This window comes from Silene latifolia, chromosome 3 (genome assembly GCF_048544455.1).
Source record: "Silene latifolia isolate original U9 population chromosome 3, ASM4854445v1, whole genome shotgun sequence".
In the NCBI taxonomy this organism is placed as follows: Eukaryota; Viridiplantae; Streptophyta; class Magnoliopsida; order Caryophyllales; family Caryophyllaceae; genus Silene; species Silene latifolia.
The window spans coordinates 128426298-128448033 of NC_133528.1; the positions used below are offsets into that span (position 1 = coordinate 128426298).

Genomic DNA, 21736 nt, shown 5'->3' on the forward strand with positions numbered 1-21736 from the left:
AAAAAAAACTGGGCCAAAAATCGCAGTTGGACAAAAGACTTAAAAAAATCCAATCTGCCTGAACAGGGACCTCACATGTGAGGGGGAGTGTCAAGATGTTGGAATATGTGTCCTCCGACAATAATGCGATCACAACTGTCGATCATGATGATCACATGTTTAAGTCTCATTTTTAAGAATACATGTGGGAAATAATATTTTACTGTCAACTGGTCCACACATATCGGTAATGATTGGCTGACTAGAGTTTGACATTACTGTCGTGCGACGGTGGTGATCAGTTGATCCCCTTAGGTCATACCTAAAGGGTAACACTCTTAATTGATTATTTAATTGATCGTATGACGATACGGGTTAATTAAATTACTTAAAATTGACGGACGATTTTGGAAGTAATATTTACGTATCTCATTATAATTTGATTAAATAAGATGCGGTCTAAGTGATCGAATTGTTTTATTACTTAGATAAAATTATTGTTTACGGAAACAATTGAACTGAATGAGTAATTTATTATAAATACAAGATGTTGTAATTTATAATTGGTAAAGTGTTTTGGTACAAGTAATTGTGAATTACTAAGTCGATTTTGTACATGACGTATTTTATTAATGCGTTGATTTTTAATATGTTAAAAATACATGACAATTTTACATGTCTTATAACATGTGACAAATTGACAAAGATAAAATGGAATCCATTTTATCCCATTTGGACCGAAATTAGGAGGGAGTATGGTGTTTAAATTATGTTAAATTATTTGAGTGGAAACAAAATAATTAAACCTAGTCTCCTAGCCATGCAAGCCTAGTCTTTTCTTGGGAAGAATAGAGGCTCATGCATTGGCCTTTTCTCCCTCCCCTACCCGGTTTTTCCAACCTACACAAGCCAATGGTTTGTCTTTTGGTACATACACTACTCTTGAGAAGAATTTATTCATTCATTAATTCCATCATCTAAAATATAGAATTTTAGAGAGATAAAATTACTCCAATTTTTCCTCCTCTTGACCGAAATTCCAAGAGGACAAAACATTAGTTTTGGGTCATTTTATTTAGATTAATATTGTTCTAGTATTAATAATATTAATCTTATTAAGAGGTTATCTTGGGTATTATTCCTTGGGAGGGATTCTAAACTTGAATCCTTTGTTCATCCAATATTAGGAGAGCTCAAGAACAAGTGAGTAGGAGAACTCATTTGTGCCCAATAATTCGAAATTTCCAATGTAAGAATGATGATTTCTTCTATATATTTACTTATGTTTGCATGCATAAGATCTAATTAATTTTATGACTAAATTAAATTGAAACATATATGAATATGTTGAGTATTATGAGATATAGATTTCCAACAAGCGGTATCATGAGCCTTAGTTTGTTTGCATGCAAAGCGGTTATAGTTTTTCCGAGTTATACGATTAACATATAAAACTTATAAATTTGTGTTTATTATGATATATCACGAAATCAATTATGCATGTTAAAGTTTCTGATCCTAAAATGTATTTAGGATATTTTGGTTAATTTATGGATTTTTATTGTTCATTTTATATAATAATGGCATTAAAAATGTGATTTTATGATAAAAATGTCATTTTCGGAATAAAATTAGCTAAAATTCGATTTTCCAGTGGTTTTTGGATATGTTTTCACATATATTATATTTATATGACCTGTAAATTTTCATAATTTTATAAGTTTTTATGCTCGAAATATGGATTTTTCATGATAAAATCGAATTTAAATGATAAAATAGGTTAATATGAGAAATATTTCGAATCTGGTCATAGAAATTTAGTATGTTATCACATGCAATTTTACAAGATGTGTATAAAATAATAGGCTATAATGAAGTCTTTATGCATGATTTATGAATTTTTGATGAAAAATAGCATAAATAGTGACTTTAATTAGTGAATAATTGCTAAAACATACTTCATGACTAAGGAAAAACGCCACATGTTGCATTTTATTACCTATTTCAGATCTAAAATTGAAAAGTTGATAAATATAATTTTTCTCATGTTTTTTATGATTATAATTGATAAATCCGATAAACCGCAACATTGTTTTTCCCGATAATTTTCGAAAATTTTTAACCTAAGTTTTTTGAACATTATGAGTGTCATGATATTTTTACAGAATGTTCATGAGTTTAAAATTTCAAATTTTGAATTTATTTGAAATTTTTGTGATTTATTTGGAGTTTATGGCATTTTATTGTAATTTTGAGTCCATTAATGAACAATTTTAAGAAATATAAGTTAATTATTGTCAATATGTTAGTGGAGACTAATTTTGAGTCCTAAGTTGGTTAGGGTAATTAACTTGTGCATAAATATGATTTTATGTAATTTATTGTGATTTTAAAAGGTTGAATCACGCAAATCCGTAAAAACCTTTTAATATACGATATTGGCTCCTTAAAGGCGATTTAGCATAAAATTGGGCATGTTCATACATATTATAATGCTGCATTTTATTTATGATTGTCATAATTTTATTTTATGTAATTTTTGAATTATGTAATTTTACTTAGTATGACCTTAGTTTTTAATTGGTATTACCCGAAATGTATGGGAATATCGATTCGGTTGTAATTTATTGTGATCTCGTATCACCGTTTTGTAATTTAATAGATTTATTTTTATTTTAATTACAAATGTATAATAGGAAATTATATAATTTGTTATGTAATTTATTTATTCCGGAGATCCTTGAAGACGGTGTCACTCGAGAAGGCGATCCATTAAAGACGGTGTTACTTCGAGATGCGTGCCAAAACCAAACTTGTTATGTAATTTTATTTATGCTTTGCATTTTATTTATATGTTGCATGCATCGCTAAATCGGCATAACTAAAACATGCATTATCATTTTAATCGAGTATATCGACCGTGTCAATTACAATTATCGTAGTTCACCGCTTTAGTTCACTTAAAACGTGATAGATAATAAATTGACATGACCTCTCGCTAAAAATAAACAATTGAGACATAGCCTTACCAAAAAGTAGAAACCATGAAAACCTATTTCGCGAACAAACCTTGTTACGTAGGGGAAGTGGGTGATAAATGTCTATCCACAGAATTCATATTGATGAGGGTTTCATCGGCTACCCCGTGCCCAAGTTAATGTGAATTTGGAACATGGACACATTTATTTGAAATTTGGATTGAACTCAACGGAAGTATTCGTGACCGTAGTCGCATGTGTTCCGGGCTATAGATAAATATTAGAGTAATTTTATCGACCGAGAATTCTAAAAGTAGAATCGATTAAAGTGTTAGTCCACCGAGTTATATTGATAAGGGTTTCATCGGCTACCCCGTGCCCAAGTTAATATGAATTTGGATCTCGGAATCATTTATAATAGTTGGGTAGAGGTCATTATATAAATGCTCATATCTTGTTAATTTATTTACAAGTATGATATTAAAAAGACAAATGTTAATATTTCCTTTTCCTCCATACTTGTAGTTCATTACAATGAATCCATCAAATGCTACTACATCGATAACTATTGAGTCTTGCCACAATGTTTTTGACGACGTTTGCTTCAACAATGATTTCGACACTACTAGAGAACTTCATTTTGGGATAGGTTCGGATGGAAACCTTAACTTCATCACTTCTTCTAGACCACCTACTACTACTACTAGATCTCTTGTGAGCCGGTCTCAGGAAGACCGCCTCATAAAATCTATAGGATCTTTGTCTTTGGAAGAGAAGGATGCCGAAACTAGTGGGAGCTCAAGCAATCAAGCACTTGCTTCTAAGGGCAAAAAGTTTAAGAAGAAGGGAAAGAAAGGGAAAAACTTCAAGCAAGTTGAAGATGAGTGCCATTATTGCTATGGCATGGGACATTGGCTTAGGAATTGTCTCGTATATTTGCGAAATATAAGGGAAGGAATCATCGTTCCAAAAGGTAAAATTCCTAAAGAAATTTATGTTATTGATATAAATTATACTTCCACTACGACATAGGTACTGGATAGCGGTTGTGGTTCTCACCTTTGTAATCATTTACAGGGTTTAAGAGACGTGAAGAGGTTTAGCAAAGGAGATGTGGATCTACGACTTGGAAATGGAGCTCGAGTAGCGGCCGAATCCAAAGGAACTTATGTATTAGCTTTGCCTAATGGATTTGAGTTGTATTTACATAATTGTTTTTATGTGCCTACACTTTCTAAAAACATTATTTCTATCGCTATGTTAGACATGGACGGATTTTGTTTTGTCATTAAGAACAATCGTTGTACTATTTCAAGGAACGACTTGGTTATATGCCAAGCTTCTTCCATTAATGGCATTTACATTTTAGAAACCTCGAATCCGACTAATGATATCTATAACATTCAATCAAAGAAACTCAAATCAAGTGATCCAAAGGAATCGTTCATTTGGCATTGTCGATTAGGTCACATAAACAAGAATCGCATCAAAAGATTAATTTCGACTAATGTGATTACGCCATTTGATTTTCAATCATATGGAACATGCGAATATTGCCTTCTTGGCAAAATGACTCATAATCCTTTTAGTGGTAAAGGGACACGAGAAAGTGAACTATTGGAACTCATACATACCGATGTGTGTGGACCAATGAGTATCACCGCTCGTGGAAATTATGACTACTTCATAACCTTCACCGATGACTTGAGTAGATATGGGTATATCTATTTCATGAAACATAAAAGTGAAGCTTTTGAGAAATTCAAGGAATTTCAAAACGAAGTAGAGAACCAATTGAACAAAAGGATTAAAGCACTACGATCCGATCGTGGTGGAGAATATCTTAGCCTTGAATTCGATTCACACTTGAAAGGTTGTGGTATTATATCACAACTTTCTCCACCCGGAATGCCACAACTCAATGGTGTTGCCGAAAGGAGAAATCGAACCCTACTTGATATGGTTCGATCCATGATGAGTCAAACCGAGTTACCAAACTCGTTTTGGGGATTTGCAATTCAAACTGCAATTATATCTTTGAATAATATTCCCACTAAGGCCACCGAAAAGACTCCATTTGAGATGTGGAAAGGAAGAGTTCCTAATCTATCATACATGAAAATTTGGGGATGTGATGCTTACGTCAAGGCAAAGACCGACAATAAGCTTGCCCCAAGATCCGAAAAATGCATCTTTGTAGGTTACCCCTTGACCTCTCGAGGATACTACTTCTACAAACCTCAAGAAAACAAAGTGTTTGTGTCTAGTGAGGCTGTCTTCTTAGAAACTGACTTTATTTCTAAGAGACAGAGTGGGAGAAATTTTGAACTTGATGAAGTTCAAGAGCCACAAACCGAAATAGAGACGCAAGAATATGTTCCTTCTTCATCTAGCGCGGTTGTCCCTCCTCTTCTTAGAAGAACGGGCCGAGTTATTCACCATCCCGATCGATATGTGGGACTTATTGAAGAAGATGGAACACTCGATGTGTTGCTTTTAGAAAGTGACGAGTCCGCCACCTACAAGGCCGCAATCTCTAGTCCTAATTCCTCCTTATGGCTTGAAGCCATGAAGTCCGAAATGGATTCTATGCTTGAAAACCAAGTTTGGAACTTGGTAGATTTGCCAAAAGGGGCAAGACCTCTTCAATGCAAATGGATTTTCAAAGTCAAGAATGGCATAGAAGGACATGATGATGTCTACAAAGCTAGGCTAGTGGCAAAAGGATTTACCCAAGTCCAAGGTCTCCATTATGATGAGACCTTCGCCCCCGTAGCCATGCTGAGATCCATACGGATTTTGTTAGCGATTGCCGCATCTCATGAGTATGAAATATGGCAAATGGATGTCAAAACCGCTTTTCTAAATGGGCATTTAGAAGAGGAAGTGTACATGATACAACCCGAAGGTTTTGTCGATTCTAAAAATCCTAACAAAGTATGCAAACTTAAGAGATCCATTTATGGTCTTAAGCAAGCATCTAGAAGTTGGAATCATCGATTCGATCATGTGATAAAAGAGAATGGTCTCACTCGAAGTGTTGAGGAACCATGTTTATACATGAAATTTAGTGGGAGCAATGTTGTGTTACTAATCTTGTATGTTGATGACATACTACTCATTGGAAATGACATTCCAATGTTGTCTTTCGTTAAGAAGTGGTTAGGTAACCACTTCTAAATGAAGGATTTAGGAGAGGCACAACGCATATTAGGTATCTGGATCCATAGAGATAGATCCAAGAGGATATTGGCACTAAGTCAAGAGTTTTATGTTGATAAGATTCTTCGACGGTTCAGCATGGACAAATCAAAAAGGGGATTGGTACCTATGGTAACTGGGACAATATAGAGCAAGTCTCAATCGCCCTCCGAACCCCATGATGTTGAACGCATGGAATTGATCCCTTATATTTCCGCTGTTGGATCAATCATGTACGCCATGATATGCACACGTCCTGATGTCTCGTATGCCTTGAGCATGACGAGTAGATATCAAGGAAATCCAGGTGAGAGTCACTGGATAGCCGTCAAAAACATCCTTAAGTACTTGAGAAGAACTGAGGATTCTATCTTAATTAGTGTTTGGAGGAGACACCGAGCTCCGTGTTAATGGTTACAAGGACTCAAGTTTCCAAACGGATAGAGATGACATGAAATCACAAGCTGGTTTCGTTTTCATGCTCAATGGTGGTGCCGTTAGCTGGAGAAGCTTCAAGGAAGCTGTGATTGCGGATTCAACAACGGAGGTGAGTACATTGCAAAGCATCGAAGTCGCCAAGGAAGTTGTGTGGATCAGGCAATTCACGGAAGGTCTAAGAGTAGTACCTACCGCAAATGATCCCATCACTCTCTATTGTGATAATAGTGGGACAATCTTCCAAGGTAAAGAGCCAAAGTCTAGTAATAGATCTAGACATGTACTTAGAAAGTATCATGTAATTAGAGATTTCATTGAAATAAAGGAAATTGCGTTATGTAAGGTTGGGACGGATGATAACATAGCTGATCCGCTCACCAAGCCTTTATCGCAGGCTAAACATGATGGACATGTTGCGTCCATGGGACTTAAACGTGTACCAAGTTTATGTTAGATTTTGAAATGAAATAAAAGTGTTGTTTTTGTTCATGTTCATAATCACATTTGTCTTTTATCTTTTCTTGTACATTGTTATATCCAAACGGGTTGTAGTGACAAAATTGAACCCCGTTAAAGTGAACACGGATTAACATAGTATTCGCCCATAGTCACTTGTATGAGGTGACGTCTCGAAGTGACTAGAGTGTGATGCGATTGATGGCAAGTTCAAGTGCCATGGAGTCATATGAGAATGACTAGTCGATCACATAGGCAGACTGTTATGAACACTATGTCGGGCCTTATGACCGCTTATAGAGTTCTGGCAAATTTATATAGCCTGGTCGTGGCGAGAGCTACTATAGTATTCTAATGAGTCGATTCTTTTGACTAAAGATTGTTCGTCTAAGATGGTACAGTTTCAGATTAACTTTGATTTGTGTTACTACGACCTTCGTAAATGGGGTCAAATGGGCATATTTTGGGTTATGATGGCCGTGGCTAGTCGAAAGGAATGAGTGCGATAGGAATTGCCCACCCCTAGTCAGGGTTATAACAATATCTCAGGGCCACTCGAGGAGTAATGAACTGGAAATGCGTGGCCACGCTTGGAAGATATCTATGGTAGATAAATCCGGTCAATCAGTTATTCTCCAGATCGAGGAAACCACTCTCGATATGATCACTTGCAAGTACGACCTGAAAGACACCTTGCGTTAAGTGGGAGATAGTAATAGGACAAGATAATTGGTGACGCACACTTGTCGAGGACAAGTGGGAGATTGTTGGAATATGTGTCCTCCGACAATAATGCGATCACAACTGTCGATCATGATGATCACATGTTTAAGTCTCATTTTTAAGAATACATGTGGGAAATAATATTTTACTGTCAACTGGTCCACACATATCGGTAATGATTGGCTGACTAGAGTTTGACATTACTGTCGTGCGACGGTGGTGATCAGTTGATCCCCTTAGGTCATACCTAAAGGGTAACACTCTTAATTGATTATTTAATTGATCGTATGACGATACGGGTTAATTAAATTACTTAAAATTGACGGACGATTTTGGAAGTAATATTTACGTATCTCATTATAATTTGATTAAATAAGATGCGGTCTAAGTGATCGAATTGTTTTATTACTTAGATAAAATTATTGTTTACGGAAACAATTAAACTGAATGAGTAATTTATTATAAATACAAGATGTTGTAATTTATAATTGGTAAAGTGTTTTGGTACAAGTAATTGTGAATTACTAAGTCGATTTTGTACATGACGTATTTTATTAATGCGTTGATTTTTAATATGTTAAAAATACATGACAATTTTACATGTCTTATAACATGTGACAAATTGACAAATTGACAAAGATAAAATGGAATCCATTTTATCCCATTTGGACCGAAATTAGGAGGGAGTATGGTGTTTAAATTATGTTAAATTATTTGAGTGGAAACAAAATAATTAAACCTAGTCTCCTAGCCATGCAAGCCTAGTCTTTTCTTGGGAAGAATAGAGGCTCATGCATTGGCCTTTTCTCCCTCCCCTACCCGGTTTTTCCAACCTACACAAGCCAAGGGTTTGTCTTTTGGTACATACACTACTCTTGAGAAGAATTTATTCATTCATTAATTCCATCATCTAAAATATAGAATTTTAGAGAGATAAAATTACTCCAATTTTTCCTCCTCTTGACCGAAATTCCAAGAGGACAAAACATTAGTTTTGGGTCATTTTATTTAGATTAATATTGTTCTAGTATTAATAATATTAATCTTATTAAGAGGTTATCTTGGGTATTATTCCTTGGGAGGGATTCTAAACTTGAATCCTTTGTTCATCCAATATTAGGAGAGCTCAAGAACAAGTGAGTAGGAGAACTCATTTGTGTCCAATAATTCGAAATTTCCAATGTAAGAATGATGATTTCTTCTATATATTTACTTATGTTTGCATGCATAAGATCTAATTAATTTTATGACTAAATTAAATTGAAACATATATGAATATGTTGAGTATTATGAGATATAGATTTCCAACATAAGATACAGCTCACCCAAGATAAAAGCACATGTGAGTATCCCACATTAGAAAAAGAGGAGAGAGTTGTCTATCATATAAACCAAGGAGTTACTCTATCCATTGCCAATTGGTTTTGGGATGGAACCCCCTTGGACTTATAAGCCGGACTCTCTCTCCTCCATACGGGTGCGGCCCAGACCCGATAACGGACCTTATCAAATGACAATCCCCCATTTACAAAAAAGAAACAAAATAATTACAAACCATTTTTTCGCATTTATTATATAAAACGCTTTTTTTTACCTTTAATTGTTTGCTTCCCAAAAAAAAACAAAGTTCTTTTTCGTCCGTAGACATATAAACATATCTATGTATCAAATACTACTCCATAGTAGCATATTTACATTCTATTACGAGTAATACTTAGATAGTGAACGCGTATGAAACTTGGACCTTAATGTGTAATGTCTTGAATGGATATGTTTCTTATTTAGTTTATGATCTCTAATCAATCTGAATTACAATTGAGCATATTATCATCTTAAAACATGGCAAATTTTATTAGATGGTTGTAACAACTAACAACCTTGAGTATGAAAATGACTTGAAGAGTACTTAGATATACCATGTATTCTTATATATAATAAATAATTATTTGTTTAAATAGGAAAAATTAACATTAAATAAATGTACTTTGTATAACTTTACCTTTACCGTTGACAATGTTAATTAGTACTCTGTAGCTTCTACTTTAAAATTAACATCAAATAAATGTAATTCGTATAAATTAACATAATCTGGTTATTACTTGTAAATTGGATTTTGTAAATGAAGTTAAATAATGTCTCCCAATTGCATAGTAAAAAATAGAAGATATAGTGCGATTCTGATTTAAAAACAATATTTGAAAAAGAATCGTAATTAAAGAGAATGATTGTGTTAGATAAATGTTATGTTTTCAGAAAATGCTTAGCCATTATTATTTCACAAAGGGAACAATATATGAGTAATTGGTAAAATAACGACGACTTTTTGCACAACCATCGTGTATAATAAAGAGAGAACAATTTATTTAATGACTGTGTTCTTCTTTAGTTAGAGTATTTTTTATAGAACTCTTATCACTTGAGCTCATAATTTGACGTTTTGAAAACCTTTTTTCGTAAGCTTTTTTTACTGCTACAACAAAGAACAATCACATATATAATGGTTTATAGCCGTTCTATTAAACCTATTTTCGCGTAGTTACCTAACAAACCGGCGTCTAAACTCTAAACTTATTAAAATCAACATCCTTGCTAAAACCTCCAGAGTCGAACCAAGCGTATAGATAGACAAAAGTTGAAGAAACAAGGAAAAAAACAAGTCGGCTGAAACGTTATGATTACGTTAGTTAACATAATAATAGCTTTGCCATGTGAGCCTAATCCTGTCACACATGCGACCTCTCAAAAAGGAGAGGGACAAGGTGGGGACCCTACGCGCTTCCCACTCACCTCTCAATGAGTATTTTGTGAGAGAAAACGGTATCCGTCACAAACTTGTGACGGATATCGCCCGTCTTCAATGAGATTTTGTGTTAACATAATCACAAATTTTCATTATAGACGGACAATATCCGTCTATACATATAGACGGATACCATTTTCCCTCACAAAATACCCATTTGCCATAAAGTGGGAAGCACATGGGGGTGCCCCACCTTGTCCCCCTACCCATTTTATTAGAGGTCTTTACCCGTCTGTTCGCCCCACCCGTCTATACCAAGATCTATTGTAACATCTACCTAGTATAAAAGCTAGGTTCTTTCAAGCCTTCTCATTGGCTGAAATTTTTTAGAAATTTGGCCAATATAGGACCCACCATGTTCTATACACCATTTAATTACCCTCTCTCCTCTCATCTCCTCCACCCAATTCAAATCTGAAAAATTACTCCGAAGAAAACGATTTTGAGTTTATTTTGCACGTTATTTTTATAATAAAATCAGTGTATTAATACTCCGTATAATCTAAGCTAATCTAATTTGAATTAATATAATCTAATTCTTTTAAATGATCTCAAGAAAGTGATAACAAATATTTAACATCTAAAAATTACTTATGTTTTTTTGAAAAAATTGTTTTAAAATCTTCAAAAAAATCCGAAAACTAAATTTAACAATTTATTTCAAAAAATTCTCTTTAAAAATCCTGTAATTCAGTATAGGAAAAATATGCCATTAAACCATAAAAAACTTATATAAAAAAATAAGATTTAGGAATTTAATTGATAAATATTCTTCAGAAAATATCCAAGTCATTTAAATTTAATAGATTTGATTTCCGTTCTTAGAAATACTTTATTGTTCTGTCAAAAAAAATAAAATAAAGAAACTTCAAAAAAGGGGAAGATTACATTCAAAATATGGGATTTTTTAAAATTAACGAAAACAAGTTTTAAATAAATGAAAATAATAATTTAAACATAATATAGGCAACGAAATAAAGTAAAAAGAATATTATTTAAAAACACATACTTACTTATATTGAGTAATTTTATTTAAAAAAACAATACTCATTAGATCTATGATATTCACTAAGAATTTTATAATTTATAAAAAATTAACTTTTAGAAAAATAACCATCAGATCTATGAGAAATTGAATAGAAAAAAATCACAGAAACATGAACAAAAAATGAAACCAACATAGCTGATAGTGAGAGAGATTGACAATTAGGTAAACATTATCGAGTAAGGAGATGATATATTGTTTAAAGATTGAGGATTATAGAGAGAAATTATAGGGACTATGAATCCATGAGATTTATGAGAGATAAAGTTGAGACAGAAGTGAGAGAATGAGTTTGAGGGAGTGATATAATGACGGTGACTGGTGACGGTGTGTTTGATGAGAGAGAGATAGGGAGAAAGAGGCGTGTGAAATATGTTAGGTTAGCATTACTGATTTACTACTATTAGGGGAAGTTTGGGCTTTGGCGATATGTATTGGGATTTTAATGGGTTAGTTTGAGGTTGTTTAAGCCTATTTTAATCATATTTAGATTTTGAGCCAACAGTTTGTTATTCAGCCTATTTAGATTTAAACGAATTATAGAGTAAGACGGATCACCCTGTGAGAGGGTTTATTTCTACAAATAAACTATTTATCTAATACCAGTGGCGGACCCAGGAGTTTAAGAATGGGAGTGCACACTTGAAAAAACGAAAAACTTCGGACAACATAAAAAAAAAATGATTCAACTGCATCATTGTCATTACATAGTAAACATCTTGCCAAATTTTTTTTTACCAATGATAAGGATTTGAAATCATCCTAAAAGTTAAAAATCGTCTTTTAAACTATTGAGTTTTTAAAATTAATGAAAATGGTGTATTTTTTATCTCTAGCTTGTGAGTACTACCTATTGAGGGTTTTTATGCGTGTGTTTTTTTTATGGATTAAAAATAAAACTTTTAAATCATTGTATTTTTCTACTTTTATTAATCTAAAAAATGAAACGTAATATTATATATTATATAATACATAATTCACAATGAAAATTCACAAACAATCAAAACAAAAATTAAAAAAAATTCATAATACAAATCAATAAAAGAGAATTTGAAACTAACAATCTAAATTAATTTAAAAAAAATGGGTAGAGGGAATTTAGAAGTTAGAGTTTGAAGATTGAGGATGTACACCAAATAATAAGAAACATGGGAACAAAGGGAGGGGGAATGGAGGCTGAGAGGGATTGAACACGCAACCTCACGCCTAAGTGACAGTTGCACTACCAACTGAGTGACTTCACATTAATGATACATAATAGGCGGAAATAATATAGGTACTTGATTTTCACTGCTTTTATAAAAAAAAAAAATTCCCGCAATTAAGGGTGCGCACCCCTGGGTCCGTCACTGTCTAATACGGAGTACTAATAAGTAAGTTGTTTTTATATACAACGAAATCGTCTCACCGTGTAAAACCATCTCATATAATAACGACTGTATTAATGTTATTGTCTTTACTATATTCAATATTGTCGATTGATATTCTTACTTATAATTTTGTATATTTGAAATTCAATATTTCTACATTTTCTTCATTCATAATTTAATAATAACAATTGTTTAATAAGTAACCCCGTGCAATTTTTGCACGGGATTAAAACTAGTAATTGTAGAGACAAAGCTTAAAAATTGTACAATAATGCGACTTAATTGGGTCCCTCTGTTTATACAGCAAATACAGTGATTATAATTTCACCTGACTGACTTTGTTCGGATCCAAGGTGACCCACGCCCGTATCTTCCTTCATTATGAATTTATGATACCTCTTGGGGCGTGCTTTTTTTATCCTACGGTTCAGATTTTGCCCTTCATTTCTATACGGTACTCATCCATTTTTTATCATTTTATTTGGTTATTGGGGGACATTATGGCGTTACCTTTAGACCTGGCAAAACCAACCCGACCCGAATGACCCGACCCGAAAACGTTGACCCGAGACCCGAATTAACCCGAGTTGTGGAACCCGAATATGACCCGAAACCCGAATTAACCCGGCCTGACCCGATCTTGACCCGAGTTTTGCTAGACCCGCTATTGACCCGACCCATTGCCACCCGACCCGGAACCACCCGGACAGAAACCACCCGACCCGAAATCACCCGACCCGTAAATGACCCGAATTAAATGACCCGAAGTGGACCCGAAATAGCTAATGTGAAATTGTATACAATATTATTAAATTAATTTGACGAGTTGAAAACACTTAAGTAAACTATAAGACTATAAGTCTAGGCAAAACAATTAAAAATGAAATTATACAAACTTTGTTTACTCAAAATTTATACTCATCCATTCGTTTTTTTTTGTCCTTTTTTTACTTGCATATTACAAAGTAATTGTTATCTCTAAATATAGTAGAAAAAATAATTAATTACCCTTTGATTAAGCAACTTTTCTTAGTCCTTCCTTCAATTTGATTAAGCAACTTTTCTTAGTCCTTCTTTCATCTAACAATAAGAACTAAATTACTCCATACAAATTCTATATAACACTGGTAATCATTCATTTGCACTTGAAACATTAAAATTCAATTCGTTATCCATCATTTAAACGAATGAGAAAGTTTCGATGAGTTACGAGAACATAATATTTCAGACAAAATGTTTCCAAAAATACAGATGCCACCTTGTAAATGAGCCTCCTCTTGAATATTTGAGCTCTTAAAACAAACATAACCTTCTAAATTTTACTCATGTTAATGACAAAAATCACAGCAACTGTAATGCATACAAAACTTCTCCCATATTTTGTTCACTAATTTCCACAAAGGTTCAAGTCTTGTTCCTGTAAATACCTCAAAAGATTTACCTGCATAAAAAATTACCAATCAGCCAATAGAAATGAGGCGCAGAGCAGACACAGGAGGCCAAAAGAGGCAAAATAGTAGTCAATATAAGGTTTGTCAAGCTTTCAGTAGTACCTAATCCTACTGCCTTCAGTTTTAAGGATTGGTATTCCAATTCACATCACAGCCGATAAACTCTTCATCCTCGTCGGCTGAAAACACAATTCAGAAATATAATGTCAAATTATAGAATTAGGTACAACACAAATACTTAAATACTTACCGAAGAAAGTAATACCAAAAATAAGAAGAGTTTTTAGTATTATTGCATACACACCATTATAGCCATATAGCCAACTACGTGAAGTAATCAAAGCTTCCACGTTATCAGGAAGGTAAGAACTCCTCCATTTGTTCAAGATCCTACCTCCTATACTAAAAGTGGATTCTGAAGCAACCGTTGTGAGTGGAACAGTCAAAATATCCCTAGCTAAATACGCTAGGTCACCATATTTCTTTTCATTTACTTGCCAGAATTTTAAAATATTCAAATTCTCATTCCGGCTAAGCCTAGGCTCGTCCAAGTATAAATCTAACTTGGACTTCACTGAACCAGTACATGAAGATATACACTCTTCATTGTCAAGATCCTGGCATATAAGAACTAAAAGTTAGTGTTGAGAATTATTTATACATTTAAAAAGTGATAAAATAAGAATAAAGAAAGTCAGAATCCAAAAGAACATTTAACAGAACATACCATCATAGCATACTTGCGCTTGCGATTAACTGATTTTCCATTTGAGGTGTTAATATTATTAGAGGTTGATGCTATCTTTGGCGTCTTTTGATTGTACTCCTCAAGGAGTTTTCTAAGCTTAAACATCACATCATTTACCTCTAAAGCAGCTTTCCACTCATCCTCGTATATCTTTCCATAACAGTATTTAAGAGATTGCTTCTTAAAACGAGGATCAAGAATCATGGCAAAAGCAAACAGAGTGTTATAATCATCTCCACTTGAATTTAACCAGTACTTATCAAACTTTTCTTGCATTACTTGGCTCATTTTTCTTATATCTTTATCTCCATCATTGACTAAATCTTTTAGAAGCATTGCAATTCTCCAAACATTCTCGAAATACAAGTTTGAAGTAGGATATTCAGTTCCAGAAAATAAATTTGTTATGTCACAAAATGGCTCCAAGACATCTCTAACTTTTTCTATTTTTTCCCATTCCCTAGAATCTGGAAAGTGAATATACAAGGAGTCTTTTTGATTCAACTCCTTAAACGCAGCACGGTATATAAGTGCCCTATCAAGCATCATGTAAGTGGAATTCCACCTAGTCGGAACATCCAGCCATAACGCCTTAGTCTCCGAAATAGCAGCTAAGGTCACACAAACCTTAAAAGATTTCTTTCTCGACTCTGACCACTTGATATACTTCACACTTAACCTTATCTTTCTAACACTTTCTTGAATCATATCAAGACCGTCTTGGACAATGAGATTTAGAATATGGGCAGCACATCTAACGTGTAAAAACTGACCTTCACTTAACAATAAGCCTCTATCATTAAGTGAATCTTTCAAGTAGTCTTGCATTTTATCATTACTAGAAGCATTATCTAATGTTATAGAAAATATCTTACTCTCAATACCCCATTTTTTAAGTAAGCCTGATATAACACTATACATTTCATACCCGGTATGCGGTGTTTCTATATGACAAAAGTTTAAAACTTTACTAACAAGCCTCCAATTATCATCAACATAATGAGCGGTCAAACACAAATAGCCTTCAGTTTGACACGAAGTCCACATATCGGAAGTCAAGCATATACGCCCGGACACATTTTTTAGAGTGCGTAGCAATTCAACCATCAAAGATTTGTGCAATTTTAAACAATCGGCCTTTGCAGTATTTCTAGTAATGGTTCTAACTTGGCAGTTCAGATATGTGTGAACTCTCCTATTTGCATCATGCTCAACCCAAGAAAAAGCATAACCATGTCTGATAATAGCTCTAGCTACTAAATCCCGGTACACATTTTGGTCAAAAATCTGACCTTTACCTTTTGTTGCTAAAAAAACTTTATAAGCAATGCACTTTTTAAGATGATTAATCAAGTTCTTGGTTCCATAATGAGAATTAGCAATGAATTTTGCATCTTTACAATGACAACATATTGCTCTCTCTTTTCCATCACTGCTTTCTTTTGCATCAATCCTAATAAACTCATCCCAAACAAGACTGCGTTTCCTACCATGCTTACGAATAGGTAGTGGAGCACTTACAGCAGTAATTGTGTTGTCGTTAGTCTCAATAACAATATTGGGTACCTCATCAACATTATTACTAGCCTGGGTAGCCATGTCGTCTCCTTCGTGCTCATCAAAATGTACCATAACTGGGATTGATAAATAAGAAAGAATTTGATTAGATGAAATACGAAAAGGAAGCAAAAGCCAACACAAATGATTATAATTGTAAATAATCAAGATAAAAGAAAAAGATGGATCTTTATCTACAAACATCCAAAATCTGGGAGATTATTAACCATGGACAGGTTGTGTAAAATGGGCATTGCTAGTAATCAGGACTGCTATATATGTGGAGCTGCAGCTGAGACTCATTGTCACCTGTTCTCTGAGTGTACTTATACGAAAAGATGCTATGGATTGCTTACTGAATGGCTGAATTTGCAGGGCACGGCTCTGGTTGGCAGTGATGTTCTGAGAATGATAATTTTGTCAGGATTTCAGAGGTTGTTGATTTGTGCCCTGAGTAATGCAGTGCAATATAGGGTGTGGCACAGTAGGAATGTCTGTCGGGTTAATGGCTATATAATCCACCCAAGCCAAATTCTGAAGGATATTAAGGCTGATTGTAAACTTAGGTTGCATGGCTTACTGCTAGGCTGTCTTAAATTGTCTGATAAAGCCTGGTGTTTTCAGTTAGGACTTCTGTAGTGTTTTGCTTTCTTTCAAGTATGAGATGCAGGAAGTTCTAGGTACAGTTTAGTTTCAGTCTGTAAATGCTCTTGTCTGAGTTTTTATACGCAAAACGGTGTTTGTATGAGGGATGTCTCTATTCATGAGATACTGATTTAATAATACTCACATTTCCACCAAAAAAAAACATCCAAAATCTAGGAACATATCCTATTTCGACCCACAAAATTTCACTAAATCACAACTAAATTCAACAAAATCTGCCAAAATTCAAACGACCAACAAAAAATCGATTAACAAGTTTACATAAAGAAAAACCAAAAATAAAAGAAACGGAAAGGCAAACATTTAGTATTGAATACTTGTAATTACACAAAAAAAAAAAAAAGAATAATACCTGGTTTCAGAGATGAAAGAGAATGACGGAGATTACAATTGAGAATGTTTTGGTTAATTTTTTAGATTGTTAATTGAGTAATTTGATTTTGTTGTTGGGTGTATTATTGAAGAGTAGAAGAAATGAAGACTATGAGGAATGACGGAGATTACAATCAAGAATTTTGGAAGTTGGGAAAAGAAGTAGAAGACTAGAAGGAGTCAGGCTAGGTGTGTTGGTATAGCTACGTGTCCTCCTTTGCTTTATAGACTATCTAAAATGTTAAAATTGGCGCCAAACTTGTAATTTTGTCAATAAGTTCGGCGCCTGAACTGAACAATGTGGCGCCAAAATAATTCTTAGGTTTTTTTTTTTGGAATAAAACACTATAAGAAATTCTGTTTCGGGCGACTTAATATGGCGACTGACTAAAATAGTCGCCAAATTGGCGACTGAAAAAAACTTCGGGCGACTACTAACTGTCGCCAATTTGGCGACTACCAATTTCTTCCCAATTATTAGAGCGGGCGACTGAATTTTAGAAATGGCGACTGAAATCAGTCGCCAAATTGGCGACCGATTTTACCTTCAGTCGCCAGTTTATTCGCACAGCACACAAATAACATAGGATCCCACCTCCCCCAGGCCCCAGTTCACCCTCACTCTTACTTTAAACAAACAAACCCATTATCCTTTCTTATTTTCCCTCGCACACAAATAAACAAACATTGGATTCCCTCTTTCTTATGTTTACTCATCTTTTCCATCAAAACAAACAAGTACAGTATTAAACAAATCCTCATCACTTTGACTTCATCTTTTTTCCAAAAATTCATCTAGTTAAAACGAGATTCTTGAATTGAAATCAATTCTTTTCCCAACATATCGTGTTTTCTTGTAGTGAAATAATTCTTAGGATTGTGTAATTGTGATTATAATTTATTAATTTGATATAGAATATACAAATGTGCTGTATAATTATTAAGGTTAAAAGACGGTCTCAAATTATTTATGGAGTGTAAACGTATAGGTGTGTCGTAGACTCGTATTATTATTATTATTATTATTATTATTATTATTATTATTATTAATTTACAATTACAATTAATTCAACTTTTAATGTCACTTAAAAAATAATCTCGTGTTAACCCACAAGAAAAACAAATTTTCATTATGAAACGATTCTAATATATGATTATTATAAGATGTTTCTATATTACGAAGTATTTAACAGGTTAACAAGCAATGGTGTGAATTATGATTGAATTGTGTTGATTGTAACTTGTATGCTAGACACACGCGTGCGACAAGCTCCCGTATTACTAATTTGTCGATAATTGAAGGAAATGTACTATATTATGAACCAATCTCGTTATAATTCAATCTCAAATAACTCTATCATTAGATCACTTGTATAAGAATGTGTGAACGTTTCAAAATTAAGATTTAAATGATTGTTGTAAATAAATGTAAATTATTAGTAATAATACACAAACTTTATTAACATGATATCCATCAAGAGTGCCTTAACAGTTATTAATATTGTACCCGTCTATAATATTGTTATTAATTATTATTAAACGCATGTCTTTTGAGGTTGGGTTAAATACTTAAATGTAATACGTTTAGAATAAAGGAATTTGTTGAAATACGACTGCAATTTACAAACATCTCATATTAACTACTTTAACATTTGATATGAACTCAACTATAAATTATAAATAAAATATCTTAAAAATAATATATACTCGGTTAGTGAATAACGTAACTGAAGGAAAAGGAACAGAAGAAAAAACTTTGGTTATGTATTTTAAAAACGCGACGATACAAAACGACCCAGCTCCAACTAACCCGACCCGAAAATGACCCGACCAGAAATAACCCGACCCGCTTTATCATTGACCCGGAAATGACCCGGCCCGAAACAACCCGACCCGCTTGATCCGAAAATGACCCGACAAACAGACCCGAAACAACCCGGAAAACCCGAAAAGACCCGACCCGACCCGAACTAACCCGACAACGTTACAAACCCGAACAGACCCGACCCGGATTGGCCCGACCCGAACCCGACCCGTTGACCCGTTTTGCCAGGTCTAGTTACCTTGCTAGTTGCTAACCCTCTACGGGGTAATTAATTATTAGAACACAAATTCTCATTTGTAACGGATATATTCGTCGCAAGCTTTTAATGGGTCAAGTATTACCTATGTGGAGTAGATAATACAAAAGCAGAATGCTTAGGGAGTAGCAATTTGTTTTGTCTTATTTACCCACATGGTATATATTACTTGATCTGTCGCAAACTTGTGACGGATCACAAGAGAGACTTGCTGCTTTTAGAAATTCACTCGATTTAATTTGGGTGTATCATTCCCAAATTAGTACCCGTTTGATGATGAAATGGTTTCAAGGTTGACAATAGGATCGTTCGGGCCGATTACGAGAGCGGGTTATGGCCTTGTTCTTTTGGTTTAAACGGAGCTGAACTGAACTATATTGAGTTGAAGTGCTAAACTGAACTGAAATGAGCTAAATGGAGCTGAACTAAATTGAAATTTGTTGAGATAAATAGAACTGAAATAAGCTGAGCTGAACTGAACTGAAATTAAGCCGAAAATAAGAGGACCTCTATTGACGCCTTTTTGTATTCTATCTTGCTTTTTAATTACTCCCTCTATTTTTTTATATATGACTTTCTCACATTTCGAGACACTCCATTCTCTCTTCAATATCTCTTAAAATATAAGACTAAATATTATGATATGTATACTCATATGAAAGAGTTTTTCGTAAGGAATTTAATGGTACCATTTTTATATTTTTTGAACAAATATATTTTTGTAAATATTACTCCCTCCACTTTTTTATATATGACGTTTTGCATTTACGAGGTAAGCCTTTGACTTTAATATTTACAAAAATATATTTGTTCAAAAAATATAAAAATGGTACCATTAAATTCCTTACGAAAAACTCTTTCATATGAGTATACATATCATAGTATTTAGTCTTATATTTTAAGAGATATTGAAGAGAGAAGGGAGTGTCTCGAAATGTGAGAAAGTCATATATAAAAAAATAGAGGGAGTAAAGTCAAAGGCTTACCTCGTAAATGCAAAACGTCATATATAAAAAAGTGGAGGGAGTACTAGTTTTATCTTTTGTAACTTTTATTCGATTAATGGGATTTACTTAATATTTTTTACTGTATAATAACGGATTGTCATAAAAAGAAGTAAATGGACTTGAAAATAAGACAAAAGATCTTCACTAGTAATTGGACTCGAAAATAAGACAAAAGATCTTCGCTAGTGCCATTCTTGACAATTCAGGTTTCTCACTACACAAAAATCTCATTGAAGACGGCACGTATCCGTCACTTTGGAGTGACGGATACCATTTTCTCTCAATGACCCAAATAGAGGAGAGAGAAAAGCACATGGGGGTGCCCCCACCTTGTCCCCCTATCCGTTTTGTGAGTGGCATTACCCGTCACTTGCTCCGACTATTCTCACTATTATAAGGTACGACCTTAAAAGTGATTATTAAGTTAAAAAAAATTAGCATATTTTATTATTATAAGATGACCTCTTTTTAAAATAGCCATATTTTAACCTAAAATGATCACTCTTATTGTAAAGTGATCTTTTTTTATCTGTCACACCATAAAATAAATATTACTCCCTCTGTTCTGGTCATTTGTTATCTATTTCCATTTTGGGGTGTATCAGTGAATTGTTATCTATTTCTATTTTTGGTAAACTTTATATGTAAAAGGTAGTGTGCAAGTGGATGAAATAATAATATTATATTACTTTGTTAGACACTCACTTGCATTTCCTTGGTCTTTGTACTAAATACAATAGATAATAAATGATCGAGACGGAGGGAGTATAAATAGTGAGACAATAACCATTGTAAATACTAACATGGCATCAACAAATACTATAATTGGAGTAGTACTCTAATAGTGAACAGTGTCCAAGTGCA

The 21736-nt window shown here is 33.8% G+C and overlaps 1 protein-coding gene across 1 annotated transcript; it reads left to right on the forward strand.

Moving 5' to 3' along the window:
• Positions 1 to 753: 753 nt before the first annotated feature.
• LOC141646276 (uncharacterized) lies at positions 754 to 4263 on the forward strand. Its single transcript, XM_074454228.1, has 3 exons — positions 754 to 2799; positions 3483 to 3930; positions 4035 to 4263. Exons 1-3 carry the CDS (start codon positions 2665 to 2667, stop codon positions 4058 to 4060), a joined length of 609 nt encoding a protein of 202 aa, XP_074310329.1. The 5' UTR covers positions 754 to 2664; the 3' UTR covers positions 4061 to 4263.
• Positions 4264 to 21736: the final 17473 nt, after the last annotated feature.

What these genes read in the sequence shown, in the direction of transcription:
- LOC141646276 (XM_074454228.1), top strand. Translation starts at nt 2,665, where the DNA reads ATGTATAATAGGAAATTATATAATTTGTTATGTAATTTATTTATTCCG. An exon ending in GCCAAAACCAAACTTGTTAT is followed by an intron (nt 2,800 to 3,482) that starts GTAATTTTATTT and finishes CCATACTTGTAG; the next exon opens with TTCATTACAATGAATCCATC. An exon ending in AGGAATCATCGTTCCAAAAG is followed by an intron (nt 3,931 to 4,034) that starts GTAAAATTCCTA and finishes AATCATTTACAG; the next exon opens with GGTTTAAGAGACGTGAAGAG.